At 53.9% G+C, this 18,829-nt stretch overlaps 1 protein-coding gene across 2 annotated transcripts in view; it reads right to left on the bottom strand.

Annotated features, from left to right (window-relative positions):
- Window positions 1-18,829, bottom strand: part of RPTOR (regulatory associated protein of MTOR complex 1) — a 99,575-nt gene that overhangs the window by 44,228 nt on the left and 36,518 nt on the right. For both annotated transcript variants that reach the window (XM_084218414.1, XM_084218415.1), the window contains exons 7-13: window positions 18,247-18,306; window positions 14,837-14,937; window positions 13,799-13,943; window positions 7,596-7,671; window positions 5,409-5,510; window positions 1,725-1,808; window positions 699-809 (exon numbers count right to left, since the gene is read on the bottom strand). In XM_084218414.1, the coding sequence (XP_084074540.1) occupies window positions 699-809; window positions 1,725-1,808; window positions 5,409-5,510; window positions 7,596-7,671; window positions 13,799-13,943; window positions 14,837-14,937; window positions 18,247-18,306 (679 nt within the window). The remainder of the gene's footprint in view (window positions 1-698; window positions 810-1,724; window positions 1,809-5,408; window positions 5,511-7,595; window positions 7,672-13,798; window positions 13,944-14,836; window positions 14,938-18,246; window positions 18,307-18,829) is intronic.

The following is an 18,829-nucleotide window of genomic DNA, read 5'->3' as shown; positions in this document are numbered from 1 at the left end:
ATATTCTGTTAGCAGGGAGCTGCTGCTGTGCCCCCCCAGCAGTGCCCCCAGCACCTCCCCCTCCTCCCTCCCACTCCCACCATGTGCTGCTGGAATGAGAGAGTGAAACAGCCAAAGAAACCCAAACCCGCCCCTTCAGAGGGGTTTTTGTGTGTTTGGCTGTAAAGCTCAGCCTGCAAACAAGTGAGGCAATGCCAGAGCACGGGAGGGAAGGTGTGAGGGGCAGGACAGCACGTGGGAATCACACCTGAGCCCTGGCACACACCTGGGCTGAGGCACCGCACACGAGCCTCTCCAGAAGAGCTCTGAGATGAATAGTTTTCATTTTCTTTGCTTTCCCAAATCCTCTCAGGATGTTAATGAAAATATTGCTATAAAACTAAACCTGACAACGCTGGATCAACAGCCGGGAAACCTTCACAAATTCAGTGCTAGGCTCCATACTGAAGTGCAGGAGAGAGACAAAAATAACCCCCAAAGAGGAAAGATCCAACATCCACAGCAGCTCAGACATTCTACATGGACTTCCAATTGTGCCTGAATTAATGGGAGCACCTCTCCTAATAATTTTACAACTAATTGCACCCCCAGACCACCGAGTCAGAGACTCCACTCTACAAATCCACCTGCAATCACTTCCCAGCTCCACTGTTCATCTGAGAGCCCAGCAGGGCTCTGGCTGGGGCAGGAATACTCACACTGTCCACTGCCAGGATCTTGGCCCAGATGAACACAAGGAGAGGTCTCAGCTCCCGGGCTGAGCTCTGCAGCAGCTTCAGCACATAGGGGAAGATGCCAACAGAGAGGGCCTGGAGGGAGAGAACAAGTCCCTGTCAGCAAAACCCAAACCCCCCCTGGCAGCTGAGCCCCCAGCAGGGCCCAGGATGCAGCATCTTTACAGACACAGCTGAGAAATCTGGTAGGAAATAATTCCCCAGTAAAGAGGGCATCCCCGTGTGTTTGTCTTTGTTAATCTTGCATGGCACCAGGTATGTCCAGACTCGTTTGGGCCATGGAGACCCTGAGCTAACCCAGCCTCCTCTCCTCACAGCCTGGGCTGGTTTATGCTCCACATCCTCCCTTCCCTCAGCTCTGCTGGCTCTCCCACTAAACACGTCACAGAGCCCAGGAATTCCAGCCTCCCCACTGGGAATTACCAGGAGGAGGTAAAGCAAACCACTACAAAGTGCCATCACTGAGCTGCTCCAGGACCAGCTGCTGCTTCATCTTCATCACTTTTATCATCAAACAGCTCCATTTACGGGAGAGCTTTAAACTGCTCCTGTTTAATTCTTATTTATGCTCCACACTGTGCTGCCACTTTCCAAACTGCAGAATGCAGCTGCTGCCTGCTCAGAAGAGCTTGTAAAACCCAGACACCAAACAGATAAAGGAGGAGAAGAAAATGATGCAGCCAGTAAGCTGAAAGAACACATAATAAATGCATGTGCTTTTTTTGGCTGCTTATTTCATATGACAAACCTCCTTACCTGCCCCAGATCTCTCCTCCTGGTTTGTCCCTTACATCATTTCCACTGGCAGGGGCAGGGGCTGGCTGTGATGAGCACAAGCCGTGTGACGCCGCTCCCTTCCCCGCGCACCAGCACACGGCCAGGTCAGCGGCAGAGCCGTGCTGGCGCTGCCCAGCTCCCTCCCCTCGGCCAGCAGCCGCACTCATCCCCCTGCAGGGGCTCAGGAGGGAGCCCACCAGCAGCCCCACGCACCAGACTGACAGCCCAGGGCCCCAGGTCCAGGAACCTCCCCAGCAGATCCAGCGCTCGCAGCCGGTGCACCTGGCTCAGCAGCACCTGCGGGCAGAGGGCAGAGGGAAGGGTCACTGCTGGGGCAGCTGGGACAGGAAGGCCTGGAAAATGGGCTGGCCTGGCAAGAGATTCTGAGGATGTGGAAACTGTAGGCGAGGTTGGAATGAGAAAGCGAGCTCTGAGATCCCTCGGTTACTGAGCACCTGGAAAACAATGGCATGGCCGGCTGAAGGCATCCCCTTGGATGGAACAACACCCTCTGCTTGCAGACAGCTCCAAGGGACAGAGCAGAGCCTGCCAGCCTGGCAGAAGGGCCCAGAGAGGAGTTTATGGGGTTTAAAATGGAACACAGTGTGGGGATGTAATGATTCTTACAGGCTGTGTGTAAATGCTGTAGGATTTGCATCTTGGACTAGTTGGTTGGTGAGAATTGGAATATTCAACAGAGAAGATGATTTATTGTATTATTAGGGGAGTCTCTCATTCTCTCTTTTACTCTTTCATGCTCCCTCTTTTACTCCTTTACTCTTCCTCTCATCCTCTTTACCACACCTTTGCCTTCTCTCTCTGGCACCCTGCAATGCCCCTGTGGAGGGTCTCTGATAAAGCCTGGCACCCTGCAATGCCCCTGTGCAGGGTCTCTGCCAGCCTGGCACCCTGCAATGCCCCTGTGCAGGGTCTCTGCCAGCCTGGCACCCTGCAATGCCCCTGGGCAGGGTCTCTGATAAAGCTGGCACCCTGCAATGCCCCTGGGCAGGGTCTCTGATAAAGCTGGCATCCTGCAATGCCCTGTGCAGGGTCTCTGCCAGCCTGGCACCCTGCAATCCCTGCTGGAGCAATCCCTGCGAGTCCCAGCTGCCTTTCCCAGCCCAGCTCCTGCAGCAGGAGCCAAAGGACAGCTCCAGCCCAGCCTCCCTCTGCTCCCAAGGCTCCGGAGCACAGGAAGAGGCTTTGCTTTCCTTGGCAAATCAATATCCCAGACTTAAGAGGGAGCAAAAGGTCATGTTGGTCATTAATAAAAATCTCATTAAAATGGAGTCTGACAACGCTAATGAGGTGGTTCTTTACTGGCTTATACCTACCCTGGTGTGAAATATTAACAGATAGACTTGCAGTTCTTAATCTCCTTAACACATGTAAGATATTGGAATGCAACGTTTAATCCTCAGTTTAAATTGAGGAACATCCTTCAGCATGGATCTCAGGGAAAGAGACTCCTTGATTTACCTCCCCAATTCCATCCCCTCCTCAGTGTGTTTGCATGCTGCATATTGAAATTAGATTATTTTTTCATGTCTAATATTGAAGAATAACTAAATTGCTTGGCTCCCATCTCACACTCTGGATGACTGGTACTGGGCACTGAGGTGGTGCAGGAAAAGTCCAGAAGAAAGCAGGAGGATGTGACAGCTGCTGCTGCTGTGGGCTCACTCTGAATCTCAGAGCTCAGATCTCAGGACAGGTCACAAGAGAAAGGATTTTGGTCATCCTGCCCTGGTTGGCACCAGCCTGTTCCATCAAGGTGCCCAGCAATAACAGGGGCAGCTGTTTGGGATTCCAGCAGGAGCAGAGAGCGGGGCAGGTGAGGCAGGAGCAGGGCTGGGCCAGCAGCAGGAGCTGGCAGGGCCAGGAGGCACAGATGTGGCACAGCTGGCACCCTGCAGAGAAACCAAGGGACTCCAAACTCTGCCAAGAAAGGGAACTGACTGGAAAGGCTCTGGGACTGACTGGAAAGGCTCTGGGACTGGAAAAGCTCTGGGTCTGACTGGCAGAGCCCTGGGTCTGACTGGCAGAGCCCTGGTTTGCCATTGTCACCCCACCAAGCCCTCGCTCTCACAGGATTTCCCGTTCCCAGCTCCCCAGGGGCTCTGCACAGCACCCTGAGGCCAGGCTGAGCCAGCCCAGAGCCTGGGCAGAGGATGGGGGGCACTCCCTGCTTCCCTGGTTCCATTGCTCCTCCTGGTGACGAGGGAGGTGCTGCTGTGCCCCCCACACACAGCCCTGCGTCACTCGGAGCGTCCCTCGCGTCCCCAGGCAGAATGGGGAGCTCGTCACATCCACACACGCAAATTAGGGACGAGCCAGGGCACAGGGGATCAGGGCCATGTCACAGGCTGTGCATATTTTAATCCTCACAAAGGCAGGATGAAGTCAGGCCTGCAGTGGGCTGTGTGCAGGAGGTGCTGCAGGGTGAGTCCCACAGGGATCGGGGCTGTGTGTGCTGCTGCTCCCTGAGGGCTTCTCTCCCCGGGCTCTGAAACACACCAGAGAGGCTCTGGAACCCCCTCCCTTCCTGCCCTGGATCAGCTGGGCTTGCATTCTCAGGGTGCTCAGACCTGTTACCAGCCCATCTCATTCCACTGTGCAATTAATGTGCTATAATTATAACAACAATTAGCTGTCCCAGCTCGGGTTTGCTCCAGGCAGGAACACAGGTTCCTCTGCCAGGTGACCTCTCGGTTCCACTGCAGTCACGCTCCTGCAGAGCCTGCTGGTGCCAAACAATCCCTTGGAAAGCAGCAAAGTTGGAGCCGGAGCAAAATCCTGCCTGCTTCCATGGCAGTGACAGAGACAAACCACACATCTGCTTATCCAGCTCATCTCTCAAGGCTTGGGAGGCTCAGGAAATTAAAATCTGGTCTTGCAGAGATGGATGGTGCTGTCAGTCACAGACCCAGCTGACAGGGAAGGGGAGTCTCCTCACAGATCCCTGTACAACGAACATTCCTTTAAAAGAAAGGCTTTAAATTGTGCTGCCCACAGGTCCCTGGCTGGGGTTTGTATTTCTGTCAGCACAAACTGCAGGGGAGGGGAGGCCAGAGCAGGCTCCAGGTGACAGCTGCAATCCTGGCCCTGCCATAGAACATCACCTGAAACACTGAGTTCTGCTTCCCCTGGATTTCCTCTCCTTCCACCACGAGAGCTCTGCCCTGTCTGAGCAGCACCTGCAGAGAACCCAGCCTCCAGGTGTGCACAGCTGGCTGCTCCTGCAGCCCCACAGCCCTGGCTGCTCCTGCAGCAGGGCTTCAGCCCCACATTAAAGGGAGCCCTTCCCAGGCTGTACCAGATGGATAAAAGACATTCCCAACGATTGATGCTGCAGTAACTTCCACTTTGTGAAAATAGCAAGATAAAAGGCTCTGCCTGACAGAGCTGGGACACAGAGGAGATGCCAGAGGAGGGACAGTGAAGATGTGCTGCTCTGAGAGAGGCAGCAGAGCCAGACACGGACCAGAGCCACGGGATGGGGCAGGGAGGGCACTTTGGGTTCATCCACGTGGCTCTGCTGAACTCACAACCAGCTCTCATTTACCCTGGAGAATCCCCTGGTGTCTGTGTTCCCAAAGGGCACTGGGCTGGCTGAGGGGGCAGGGGAGACATGGACATATGGCAGGGACAGACAGGGACAGCCCTGGGACAGGCAGGGAGAGACAGGGACACCCCTGGCACAGACAGGGAAAGGCAGGGACCCTCCTGGCACAGGCAGGGACCCCCCTGGCACAGACAGGGACCCCCCTGGCACAGACAGGGACCCCCCTGGCACACACAGGGACCCCCCTGGCACAGACAGGGACCCCCCTGGGACAGACAGGGACCCCCCTGGCACAGACAGGGACCCCCAGAGCCCCCCAGGGCAGCACTGACCTGCAGCACGATGGGCAGCTGCTCCGGGGGGTTGCGGTTCTCCACGCCCATGGTCAGCCACACCTGGAAGGCCGTGAGCTGCTCGGCGAAGAAGGGGCTGTGCTGGGGGGCAGAGAGGGAGAGCAGCCAGGGTTAAACACCAAGGAGGGAAGGCAGGAGTCCTGACACCCCCGGCCCTCGCTGTTCCCTGGAGCTGTGCTTTGGAACTGACTCCTGTTTGCTCAAAGCCTTCCCAAAGGCTGAGCAGACACAGGTCCCTTTAAATGTGCTGGGGGAAAAGGAGGAAGGAGTAGAGAGAAAGAGGAAAAGTGAGCACAAAAGGTCCTGGGGAAGCTGGCTGCTCTCCCCCAGCGCAGCAGATGGAGCAGCAGAGGATTTATCTGCTCTGCAGAGGCTGTTTCACTCCTGCAGCAGCACTCAGAGCTGCCTCTGCCCCATCCACGGACACAGCCCAGGTGCAATGAAAACAAATTCCTCTTCTCATCCATCAGCCTGAGCATGTGGTGCTACCTTGGGGTGAGAATGCACTGACCAAAGCACACAGCAGCTTCCAGCAGGAATCCACAGAGAAACAGGAATCAGTGGGGAAGGAGGGAGGGAAGAGATGGAGGGAGAGAAACCCAGCCCAAACCCTTGGCTGTGGGAGCACAGGGAGCCCCAGGCCCTCCTCCACCAGGCTGTTGTGTGTGCCAGGTCTGAGCAGGCAGGAACAGCCTGGGAACGGCCAGGAGAGGTTTGTGAGGTGCTGCTGAGACCCCCCAGCCCCGAGGGCAGGCTGCCCTGCCAGCCCCCAGCAGGTCCCTGTGCGTCACCCAGGTGCTCCCCAGCCCTGCCAGGCTGCCAGTGGCCACAGTGACCACGGGGACTGTCCCCTCCCTGCTCCTGGCAGCACCAGCCACCCCCCAGCCAGGCTGGGCCCTGGCTGCACTCTGAGGCTGAACCTGCCTCCGTTCCAGCCCAAATCCACAGCAAACCCCATTTGTCAGGCCTGAAAACCAGCCTGGAAATTGCTCCCAGCCCACCCTGAATCGATCTCCAGCTCAGAATGGCCACTCTTCTTCGTGACCTCCTGCCTGATCCCCAGCCAGTCTGTGCCTCTTCCCACCCCAAAACACTCAGAAATCTCCTGAATTTCAGCTCACTTGACAGAGAATGCCCAGCTGAGGGTTAACACTAATAAAAAAGCCTCCAATGGCATTGTTAGAGACTGAAAGTAAAAACGAACGTAAGCCAGGAGCAGAAAAATAGTATTTTTTACGTTCTAAAGCAGAGCCCAGAGTGAGGAAGGCAAGGGTGGGAGGATAAAGGCCTCAGGGCATCCTCATCAACCCCCAGCCTGGCAGAGCCCACGGCTCTCCTGCTGCACTCAGGGCTCTGCAGAGAACCTGCAATTACAGCCAGAAAACCTGGGGAAGTTTGCTAATATAAATAAACTGCAAGGATGCTGCTGAAAATTAGAGAGACATCAGGGTGGAGCAGGGACCTGAGCTTGTACAGTAATTATTATTTAAAGGTTTCCCTTCATGGAATGTCAAAGGAATATCAAGAAAAATCCATTTTGAATAAAGGAATTTAAACTAAATATAATATTAAAAAATTTACTTCTCTGAGATGAAACAAAGCAGAAAACCCCCAGTGACTCCTGTTAACAACACTGGGCTTAAGAGAACTCTCTGGACATACCCTCAAACTCTACTTCATATTTGAAAAGAACTCTAATAAGAGATAATTTTCACATTTAGGCCTTTAATTTCAAAAACTGTGTGGCATGTTGGGCCCTTTTGGGCAACAGCACCTGGCCAGGTTGGAGTGCTGTGGAATGTTCTGAGTCAGGTCTCAGAACACTCTGCTTCTGCTGCCAGGAGCTCCCTGCTCACCCCCACCTGGGGGCTGGATCATGCAGCAGGGAAGAGCCTAAAGGTGATTTGTGTCTGTTCCTCCAAGGGAGAATCACAGAATTCCAGAAGGGACCTTAGAGCCCATCCAGCGCCACCCCTGTGCCAGGGTGCTCCAACCTCCAGGGACCCAGGGGCAGGCACAGCTCCTCTGGGCACCCTGTGCCAGCCACTCCCAGTTTTCCCCAAACACTAAGCCCCAGGCTGCAGCAGCAGGAGCGCTGAGCTGGGCTGGGCTGGGCTGCCAGGGGACAGAGGGAGCTGTGCCCCTGCCAGGACAGTGCCCACTCACCCTGAAGGCAGTTCCCTCCTCGATGATGGTGGGCAGCTGGGAGAGGCAGATGTCGACAGCAAGGTCCCAGGCTTGCCTGCAGGGAGAGAGGGGAGAGAAGGCATGGCAGGTTATCCTCAGGAACGGCAGGGAAACTGGAACTCTGACCATGCAGGGATGTGGGCAGCGTTGGCTGGCTCAGGAGCGCTCAGTATTCCCTGCTTCCAGGGAGAAATGGGAAAAACACCTAAAGAAATTCCACAGCACTGGGAACGCCAGCCCACAGGGCCTTTGAGGTACATTTTACTGTGCAGGAGAATGGTTCAGAGACCAGAGACAGCTGCTCCGATTTTGGCTGCCCACAGAAGGAATCTGAGGGTCACTCGCTGCAGCAGCACACAGAGAAGATGCTGAGCTCCTCACAGTAATTTTAGGTAAGCAGCACTAATACTGCTACAAAAATGCTCAAAGCAGCCCTGCGAGGTCAGGTCTCAGAGGGTTTAAGTGTTATCAGAAAGAACAAACAAAAAATTTAAAAAGAGATTGGAGTAGATTAAAATGAAATCTCTTTTTGACGCTTCTAAAATCAGGCTGCTGGAAAGAGCCACACATCACCCAAACCTTCAAACCTCTGCCAACCTTCCCAAGCTTCCAGAACAAAAACCACAACATGAAACCTTAACCCTCCTGCTCCCCACAAGCAAGGGCTGGTGATTAATGTCAGCTGTGGGAGAGGCTCTGCTCAAGGCAATATTTCAAATGCTTCTCCAGCCCTTCCAGAGCAGCCTTGAAACGATTCTCCAGCCCTTCCAAACCACCCAAAGCGCTGCTTCTCTTCTGTCTGTGGAAAACACAAATCCTCCCTGCCCATGGGACACCAGCAACCCAAGTAAAACTTCTCTACTTCCAACCACTGGAACAGCTGCTCCCTCCTCAGAGCCTCAGGGTTACACAGAGGTTACACACAGGTTACTCACTGTGCTGCCTGCACAGACAATGGTATTACACTGCTGTTACAATAATGACAAGATTCAAACCAAGCCACAAACGAGTGGCAAAGGAATAAACCCTGGAGGGTGGGGAGAGGAGGAGCAGGGAGAACCCTGGCACAGTGCTGGGGACAGGCATGGCTGGAGGAGGAGGAGGAGCAGTGACTGACAGCTGTAACATCCCAGAGGGAACAGGAAGGGTGGGCACGCCGTGGATGTGCTGCTAAATCCCATCACACAAACAAGAGATACATTTGGGAGCAGCAGGGACCCGGGATGGGAGGAGCTGTGTCCCACCAGGGATTTATGAAAGCCAGAGATCAGAGCACCCCTCAGCAGAGACTGCTGTCTGCAAAGCGCCCTGCAAGGTTCCTTTTCACTGCACTGGGGACACAAAGGGCTCAGCATCTTCCTTCCCTCCCTCCTCGCTGCTCTCTGCCAGTAACTCCGGGCCCTCCACCCTGCCAGGGTGACACACTGATGTACCCATGGGGTGACCCTCCTGTGAAACACCCAGGCCTTCAACTGAGTTATGCTGTGAAAGAAGGTGTTAAAAAGGATGATTTTTAATAGTACCTTGAACTAATTGCACAAAGCTAAAAGCTCTCCTTAGCAGAAGATTGACTCAGTTCAAAAAAGGGATTTTGCTTATCCCAAAGCCAAGGCAGCACCACCACAGGAATGGTGTGTGGAGGAACCCCAGCTCAGCCCAGCACCCTTTCACTACACCAGGACTGTCTAAATGTTCAGTAATTTAACACAAACTCATCAGCTGCCTCTTTATTTCTGCAAAGTTTGGACTGAAGCAAAGAACAGCAGGCAGAGTCCCAGCCCTGCTCAGGGAGTGGTTCCCTGCCCAAGCCCCCAGTCCAGGCAGGGGAAAGCCCCAGGAGCAGAGAGAGCAGAACCCAGCCCAGTCAGAGCCTGGCTGCACCCAGGGCACCCATTAGCTGGCAGCTCCTGCAGGCTGACTTTCTTACACTCCAATTTCTGGGCTGACTCAATGTCTAATGCTTTTAACTCTGTCCTTTTTTTTACATAATGTATTCTTGACGTATTTTAATGCTCTTTTTTCCCCCGGGAGCGGTGAGTATCACCTGGCACCACCCAGGCAGCAGGAACAGGAGTGTCCCTGCCTGGAGGAGCAGCTGGAGGGAGGCTGAAGCCCCCCTCAGCCCTGGGGCAGCTCCTCCCTCTGAGCCCCATTTCTGGAGCCATTAAATATCTCCCAGCCCAGCAGGTCTGCTGGCCAGGACGTTCCCCATCAGTGCCAGCCGTGCCCTGTGTGACACAGCCCCGGGTCCCAGCCCCAGCTCACCGGTGTGGCAGCCCCCCTGTCACCTCCCTAAGCTGCTTTAGGGCACAGCTGGGAAGCTGCTCAGACACAGGAACTTTTATAAACTGGTTGTTGCTGTGAGTATTTGGCACAAGTCTGAAATCCCTTTCTTCCCCCAGCACACCCCCCTGCTCCAGCCACAACTTAGGGCACAGGCTTTGCTATTTCTGCCCCACATCAAAGTCTCCTAGTCCAATAATGGGACTTGGAGATGGCAAAACTAACACACAGACACAAAGAATATCTGGTTACAGTGTAATCTGAACTAATCTAACCCTCCAAACCCCCAACAGCTCCGAACACCTCCTCCAGCCATCGCTTTCTTCTGGCAGAGCCCTGAGTGTCTGGGTGCAGCTCCAGGGGCCTCATTTCCCTGAGGGATGGCTGGGCAGCCCTGATCCATCCTGCTCCACCTGGAATTGCCTTGCTGCATTACGGTTTTGTTTCCAGCCCCAATCTCCAGCTCCCTGTATTTGCAGTGCATTATGGCTCCTTTCAACCCAAATTTCATGGCCTGCAAACACACCACGGTGTTTCTATTAGGGATGGGCTGTAGCTCTTCCAAAGCATAATTAAGGCACTTGGGGTTTAATATATGACCCGTGTTAGGAAATATTTCCAAACACATTATTAGGCCTTTTCAGAGGCCGTGAATAAAAGCAGCTGGCAGCAGCAGCAATGCACAAACCCTAATCCATCACAGCAGAGATCAAGGTGCTGACAGAGCTCTGTGCTCAGGCACAACAGACAGAGCCACTGGCAGCTGCACAGCACAGCCAATCAATGGATATTAATATTAATGCTAATATTAATCCTCAGCAGCCAGGGCAGCACACAGGCACAGCCAGCCCTGCCCCAGGGGAAGGGGCTGAGCAGCAGAACTCTGCGAGCCAAGGAAAGCAGGGAAACCAGGAATAACGTGTCAGATTGTGTCCAGGGGGCACAGGCACAGTTCAGCTCTCCTGACTCAAAGCACACTGCCCTGCCTGCTGAGGGGAGGAGACTGACAGCTCCTGGGTCAACTATCCCCACAAGAAAGGGAAACTCTCACTTCTCCTCGAGTTCCAGCTGAAAAGGATATTGGGATCTCCCAGAACACCAACTTGAAAGGGTGAGTTTTTGAAAAGGCAGGGCAGCCCCAGCCCCTGTGTCACACCTGTGCCAGATGCCAGCTCAGAGCAGCCCAGGGTCACCTGGGGAGCTCTCCACAGGCTGGTTTGTGCCAGAAGGGGCACTGGGAATCATCCAGGAGGTGAAAATCGAAGCTCAAGGGTGAGGGACTGTTTGCAGGGCTGCTCCCACCACGTGCAGACCTCGTCACAGCAGCCAGACTTGCTCCCCAAAACAAATCAAAACTCTGGGAAAAGTCAGGATAAAACAGCCATCAGAAAAGTCTGCTGGAGCAGAGCCACAGACCTTGGTTGCACAGGAGCCCCAGGACCCCCTGGCTGGAGTTTCATCCTTTGCAGCACCCAACTCCCCTGCCCTCATCCATCACCCAGCTCCTCCAAACTGTAAAATGGGTCTGCAGCTTTCAGGAAAGGCATCCATTAGAAACTCCTGAGTGAAAGGTGACAGACAAGTCATTATTTTTAGAAAATATTTCAACGAGCCCTAAATTAGTTTCTAAATCTGTCCTTACTAAAAGTTCCTAATAACCACTGAGCCACCTCGGACAAAAGTGGAATTTTCCCCTTTGCTGGATTTGCTGCAAACTGCACGTTTTTTGGAAGGCACTGAACAAAGTGTGTCAGTTCCCTGCTCCCTTGCTCTCTACCTCACCAGTGTTTAGGATTCACGTGGAAAGGAGCTCTTTGTGTGCCTGTTCTCATGGGATTTCTTCTGGTAAATCCTAAAAAGCAGCAGCAAAGGTGCTGTGCTCTGAGGGGCTTCACAAAAGTGTCTCCAGCACCATCCTGCAGCTTCCCAAAGGAATTTCCAGCACCACTCTGCTCCAGAACCACAGCATGAGCCAAGAAAATGTGTTTGTAGAGCCCACTGTGCTGCCATGTGAGATAAAAAGTGGGAGCCAGGAGCTCCCAGGTTCATCCCTGTGCCTCATGGATGGCAACTCCAAGTCCAGCCATATTCCCATAGGAAACCAGAAACACAGGCTTTTAATAGGCTGGCAATAAGAATGAATGATGTCCCCATGAGGAACAGAAAATATAGATTTTTAATATGCTGGCAAAAAAGCAAGCCATAAATAACTGCAGAAATTTACTGGTTTAATTTTGAACCCCCTGCAACACCGTGTCCTACCCTGCTGCACTTGCAGGCTGCAGCTGGTGGCTGCACCCTGTCCAGCAGCAGCTCAGAGTCCCCAGGGTGGCTCTCCTGCCCTGCCCTGCCCGTGTGCCAGCCCTGGGTGACACTGGCAGAGCAGCTGATCCATCCCAGCCACAAATGCTGATCCAAAGCACCCAGGGGCACTGTCTGCCACGGGCCAGCACCCGGGTTCAGCTGCTGGCAGCTCCAGCCAAAGGCTGCCCAGCTGCCTCCGGGGTTTTCAATAATTAAAGCAGCTCTGGGGGACCTGCAAGTGCCTCCTCTGTGTTTGCTGCACCTGCAGAGGCTCCCGGGGCTGCCTGCTGCCAGCCTGGCCCCACTCCCTGCAGAAACCATGGAATCATGGAATGCTGGGGCTGGAAGGGACCTCAAGGCTCAGCTGGTGCCATGGCAGGGACAGTGGCAGGCTGCCCTGAGAACCTGAGCTCCTCAGAGCTGCTGTCAGTGCTCCACTCATCCATCATCACCCTCTGTGCTCAGCTCCCTGCAGGTTTTCATGGAGCAGACCCATTACAGAGCTTCTGGAGGCGCAGGCTGAGCCCCCTCAGGCTGTCCCTCCCTCCCCTCAGCCTGGGGCAAGGCTCTGCTCTGTCCCCAGGAGCCCCTCAGTGTCACTGCCCCCCTCTGTGCCTGCCCCATTTGCTGCTGCTCTATTGATCACAGCCAGCAAGAAGAGAAAAGGCAGAACTTTTGTTATTACTGTTATTATTATTATTATTATTTTTACTATAATTGTTTGTGGGACATTGGTTTGATAGGCAGAACTGCATTTAAGAGCTTTTTGATAACTGTGCCACCTCCATTTCCATTAATCATCGTAAAAGTAAAAGCAGAGGAACTCTAGAGCAGGAATTTCTGTTCAGCAGCACAAGGCAAGCATCCTGCCCAGCCCACACCATCCCTGGGGAGAGCAAGGGCAGGGATGAGCCCTTTCTGTGGGGCTGGAGTGGGAGCTGCCAGGGCTCTCCCAGGATGACAGGCTCACTGTGAGTGCCCAGGGCAGGAGCAGCTTTGGGGATGGGCTGTAGCTGCCACAAGCTGTTCCACTGGCTGACCTCTCACATCCACATTCTCTGGAAAATCCCTGCACCAGGATTTCTCTCCTGGGAGGCTGAGAAGCCTCAGAGAAAAAGGAAACCAATTCTTATCTCATTGCTTCTCCTGTGCTGTGCTCATGTGGAATGTGTTTGGGGATTGTTCACCCACAGGTGATTGTTCCATTGCATTCTGCTGGGAGTTGTTTTCACTCTTTGGCCACTCAGGGCCAGGCTGTGTCAGGGCTCTAGAGAGAGTCAGGAGTTTTCATTATTATCTTTTTCTGTCTGTATCCTGTCTGCATTCTTCAGTACAGTTTAGTATTCTCTGATATAAAATAGTACCATAAAATAATAAACGAGCCTCCTGAGCACACGGAGTCAGCCTCACCATTCCTTCCCTCCTTCATGGGGGGATCCCAAATGCACTCCTGCCCCAGGGAAGCCCTGCACAGAGCCAGGGGAGCCTTGGCACGCTCTGGGCTGGAGGGGACCCCGCAGTGCCACCACCCCCAGGGCAGGGACAGCTGCCAGCAGCCCAGGGTGCTGCAGGGCCCAGGAGCTGGCAGCACTCACCACATGGCGTGCATGTAGGTGGGGGGCAGCCGGGGGCTGCTCACGGGGGTGCAGTTGTAGGACCTCATGATCCTCTCTGCCAGCAGAAAGTTCCGGAACAAGCTGGCCACCAGCAGGTCCTGCCGGAAGAGCTTCTGGAAGAGATCTGAGAGAGATGGCAGCAGTCAGCACAGGCACTGTCAGCACCTCAGGTGTCTTTAAAAAGGGTTCAGGACATAAAACCACATTGACATTTTGCTCCGGTAAGGAGGAATCCCCAGCAGCTCTGCAGGGACGAGGTGACAACCAGGAAAGGGAAATTCTGCCTGCAGAGCTCCCTCAGACACCATGGCTACTCCATCCTACATGAACACAGCCACACACTCCCTACCTTGGGCTCCTTTTTGCCTTTTCTGGATCAAATCCCCCTTTTGGTGTCTCATTTCAGCTCATCCTGACTAAGTTTTTGGAAAATTACTGAGGGAGAACAGGACCTCTGTGTGCTGTTTAATCAAGAACTACCCATCTGTTAACTGGCAGTGTGATGTGCTCATGAGAAGCCAAAATGAATCCTAAAAGATAGCAAATGTGCTCTCTTCTACGGGGCAGAGAAGAATTGATGCTGTGTGAGCATTAGGAAGAGCAGGGTTGGAGAACTGTTTACAAATTTGGCTGCTTGTGCTCCAGAAGTACCAATTCAGAGCACAACAGGGGTAGAGAAATGAGGGATGAAGTTACTCACGGGAAACAAAACTGCCTTACCAGCAAAGAGGGAAAAAAGCCTTTATTCATGCTACTAAGCAAGGCTGGAAGAAAACAGATTGCTCTGTACAAATTCAGTAAGAAAGAGAATTATTCAAGCTACGACAATTGTGTTAGCACAGAAAAACCCTTTCTGGGTTCTAATGATCAGGTCTCTGCAATGCTCTGGTAAAAAGAGCAGATAAAAAACAAACTAGCTTTCAGCTCCATCCTGATCCAGTTTCAGGGTTTAATTTTCTCCTCATTTCAGCCTCTCATGGGTGTGACTCCTCATCCCCCTCCCTGCCCCAGCCTCACCTCTGGGCAGGACGTTCCAGGCAATGGTGTCTGTGATGGCTGTGAAGATCCAGTTCAGCTCCCCCAGGGGGGTTCTCCTGTCGTTCAGCCTCCCAGGAATCCTACAAGTGGGGAAATAAAACCCTTAACAAGACCCCTGTCATTTTGCCTTTCTCCTCATGAGGAAGCATCAGCACCAGGATAAGGAAGTTTCAGAAACACGCAGCAGCCTGCAAAGACTTCCTGTGGATTTATTCCCAATTTAACCCAACTGCCTTTCTGTGACAGGTTTTAAATCTCAGAAGTACCAGCACCAACACAGGAAGCCTTTCTGTGGCCACTCACTCCTCTGACACACGCAGCAGCACCATCCCCACGTATAAATACAGCTCTACACAGCCAGAAATTCCCATCTTATGAACAATTCCCATCTGCCTGGTTCCAGAGGAGCAGCACAGATCTCTGCAGCAGCGCTGGCTGACGGAGCCCCCGCAGCGAGCGCGGGCAACACGAGGCCACGGAGGCTCTGCTGAGGATTCCCCGTCAATATTTGCATTGCAGAACACCCTCTGCAGCAGAGCTCAGCTCCCCAGGCTGGGGGGCTTCCCTGGGATCCGAGGGGATCCCTGCTGAGCCTCCCCAGCCAGCCAGGCACTCGCCTGGCAGCCTGCGATGGCAGCTGGCACAGCGGGCTTCAGCCTCCAGGAGCAGGAATCTCCCCATGGGAAGGGTGGCCAGGCCTTGGCAGGAGCAGGAATCTCCCCATGGGAAGGGTGGCCAGGCCTTGGCAGGGGCTGCCCAGGGAGGTCTGCAGTGCCCATCCCTGCAGGTGTCCCAGGAAGGGCTGGATGTGGCACTCTGGGCTGGGGACAAGGTTGGGCTCAGGGATCTCACAGGTCTCTCCCAGCCCCAAAGGTTCTGTGTGACGCCTCCTGGCCTGGCCAGAGCTGCTCACACAGGACCCACAGAGCCCCTGTGCCCAGAGAGGTGCCACCTCCAAAGCCCAGGGCTGATCCAGGTGTGCCATGCCCAGCCTGGGGAAGACAAAGGCAGGGAGGCTGTGCTGCAGAGAGTGAGGATGTGAGCACAGCGCTGCCATGAAAACTATCCCTGGAGCAGCAGCCTCCCTCTGCACTCCCCACAGGCTCTGCCTGCCCTGCCTGAGCCCCTGGGACAGGGGGGACAAAGGAGCCACTCCAGCACAGCCCCCCTGAGTGAGTGCAGAGGGGAAACTCCGGCTGGCCACAGCCCCAGCATGCCCAGGGCTCTGGGGCACAGCAGCCCCTGACACCAGGAGCTCCCTCTGGGGCACAGAGAGCACCCCTGGGGCACAGAGAGCACCCCTGGGGCACAGAGAGCACCCCTGGGACCTTCCTCTGAGATTTCCACAAGGGGCTGGAACTGCCAAACCCAGGTGCAAAGGCAAACCATGAATTATCATCTTCCACTATAAATAATAAACAGACATTAAAACATGAGCAATTTCCAGCCCCTGACATTTGATAATGCTTCAAGTGGAAGCAAACATTAATTTCAGTCTCACATTTGTTATTTGTGATGACTTTTATGGATGTGGAGCCCGGAGCAGGCTGTGCTCCTGCCACAGCAGCACCTTCCCCACGTGGTGACATCCAGAAGGGCCCTTTGTCACCAGCCCCAGCCCCAGAGGGACCCAGCTCCTCTGCAGGGCTGTGACACTGACTGCCAAGACTCTTCTGAGCAGCCCCACAGAAGCAGGAACAGCTCTCAAGGCTTTGTTTGCTTTCCCCTTCTCAGGGGGTTTTGTTTAGAATTCCCTCCTCCTGCACTGTGGATCCACGCTGAAAATCCCAGGAATGCCACAGAGAGGAGGAGTTTGGGAGAGGGAGCCCAATGCAGCAACAGAGATTAAAGCATCCTTGGACATCCCCAACCCTGGGCACCCAGCTTTGGATTCCCATCCCCACAGATTTATTCCCACAAACCATTCCTTAGGTCTTTTCCAAACTTTTTGAAAGCAGAACAAAGGCCAGCTCACATCACCTCCAGCACAGATGATCTGAAGCCTCGGGATCAAACAGAAAAGTGCCCCCGAGGCAGGAGGCACATGGACAGAGGTGCTGCCAACTAAAGTCCCATCAAGTGGCAGCCAGAAGTTCCCAAATTCCCAACACTCCCCCCAGATTCCTTTGTATCCAGCAGAGATCTTTATTTCTGAGCTAAGGCATTGTTTGGCTTCATCTCAGAGGATCTGAGGTGTAAATGCACATCAGGATCCACCCCACGTTCCCCCATCAGGACACGGGCTGAGCCTGGATAATTGGAAATTGGAGCCCTTCAGAGAAGGTGCAGCTTCATTTAGCCTCAAAGTCTGCAGCTTAATTGCAATATGAACTCCTTCCCCAGTTTTAAAGACAACTGAATTATAAATTACAATATGCACATAGGCAATCCAGGAATTATTCCAGCTCTGTCTCGAGACTGCAATAAAAACCTGTGTTTTCCATAATTGATATAAGAAGCAGAGGAAGTTGATGAGGTTTAAATATTTGATATCCACAGGAAGCTGCTGCTGCTGGCACACACGTGTGCTGTGGCACAGCACAGACCAAGAGCCCGAACAAAAACCCATTTCTGCCAGGAAACCTTTACTCAAAGAGGATTTAAGATCCAAGTGCTCTGCGAGGCTGAGTCAGAGCTGCCTGCCTCAGACCTTCAGTGACCTCTCCATGTCTGATTAGAGATGCTCTTGTAGCAATTGTTAATTAATTAACATACCCCATCCACTGTTTATGCAGTGCATAAACTGCATTGAGGCCTGAGTCTCCTCCTCACCCCCAAACCCGTGCACCCCTCTGGCACTCAGCCCCAGGGAGCTTTCCTTCCTTTCCTTCCTCCCATCTCCCCCAGGCCACAAGAAACCCCAAGCCCAGCACATTTTCCCCAGGGCTGAATTCTCTCCCTGCAAAGCTCTCTGACACCTCCTCTGAGAGGCAGGGCTGGTCTCTGCTGTCAGTTGTACACTGTATTTTTATTTTGGTCCAGTGAGTGTCCCTGAAATGCAGCTTTATACAAATTATCACTTGCTCTCCCCAGCTGAGAGGAGATAATCAATTTTTCCCACATAAAATTAACACAATTAAAAACCTCAACACTGCTGATGAACCTGGCTAACCCAACAGACCTCTGTGGAAGGGCTGGCAGCTCTGAGAGGCTTTTTGAACCTCAGCTGATGGCAAACATGCCCAAATGGCCCAGGAAACGGGAGCTGCTGTGACCTGACCCCGTGACTGACCCGGTGCCCTTGGCAGCTGCACTCCCCCACCCTGCAGCCCTCCCTGAGCACAGGGAGCTCTGGGAACACCTTCCTGCCGAGAATTTACACTCACACCCGGACTGCTGCTCTCCTGACCCCTTCCAGGACACAGCAGAGCACAGAAAGCTTCACTTACTTCTCGATTAAATCCAGCGTGACTCCTGGCACCAGCCTGACACTCTTCTGCATGCAGAACCTGGGGAGAGACAGTGAAACAGAGCTCACTAATTAGTGCTTAATGAGCAGGCTCCGTGCAGAGGGGCAGGAGGAGGCTCTTTATGGCACTGCTTCTGCTTTTAAAACGCTGTTTGGGCAGGGAGCTGCAGCACAGCCGGGTCAGAGCCAAGCCAGGTCCCCAGCATTTGTCACCAATTTGTCACCCTGGTGATTCTGGGGCCCTTTCCATCACCAGGTGTCACAGCTGGGCCACTAGAGCTGTCAGGGTGACAAGTGCTCCAGCACACAGGGGGAACAGGGCTCCCAGCATCCAGCACAGCCTCTGGGGAGCACAGGACACACAGGCAGGCTGTGCTGCTGGGAGGATGCTCAGCTCTGGGACACACAGGGAGGGCTGTGCTGCTGGGATAACACTCAACCCTGGGAGCACAGGACACACAGGGAGGGCTGTGCTGCTGGGATGATGCTCAGCTCTGGGACACACAGGCAGGGCTGTGCTGCTGGGATGATGCTCAGCTCTGGGAGCACAGCACACACAGGCA

The sequence above is a fragment of the Fringilla coelebs genome, assembly GCF_963513975.1.
Source record: "Fringilla coelebs genome assembly, chromosome: 19".
NCBI classification, from domain to species: domain Eukaryota; kingdom Metazoa; phylum Chordata; class Aves; order Passeriformes; family Fringillidae; genus Fringilla; species Fringilla coelebs.
This window is presented reverse-complemented; position numbering and strand designations above follow the sequence as displayed.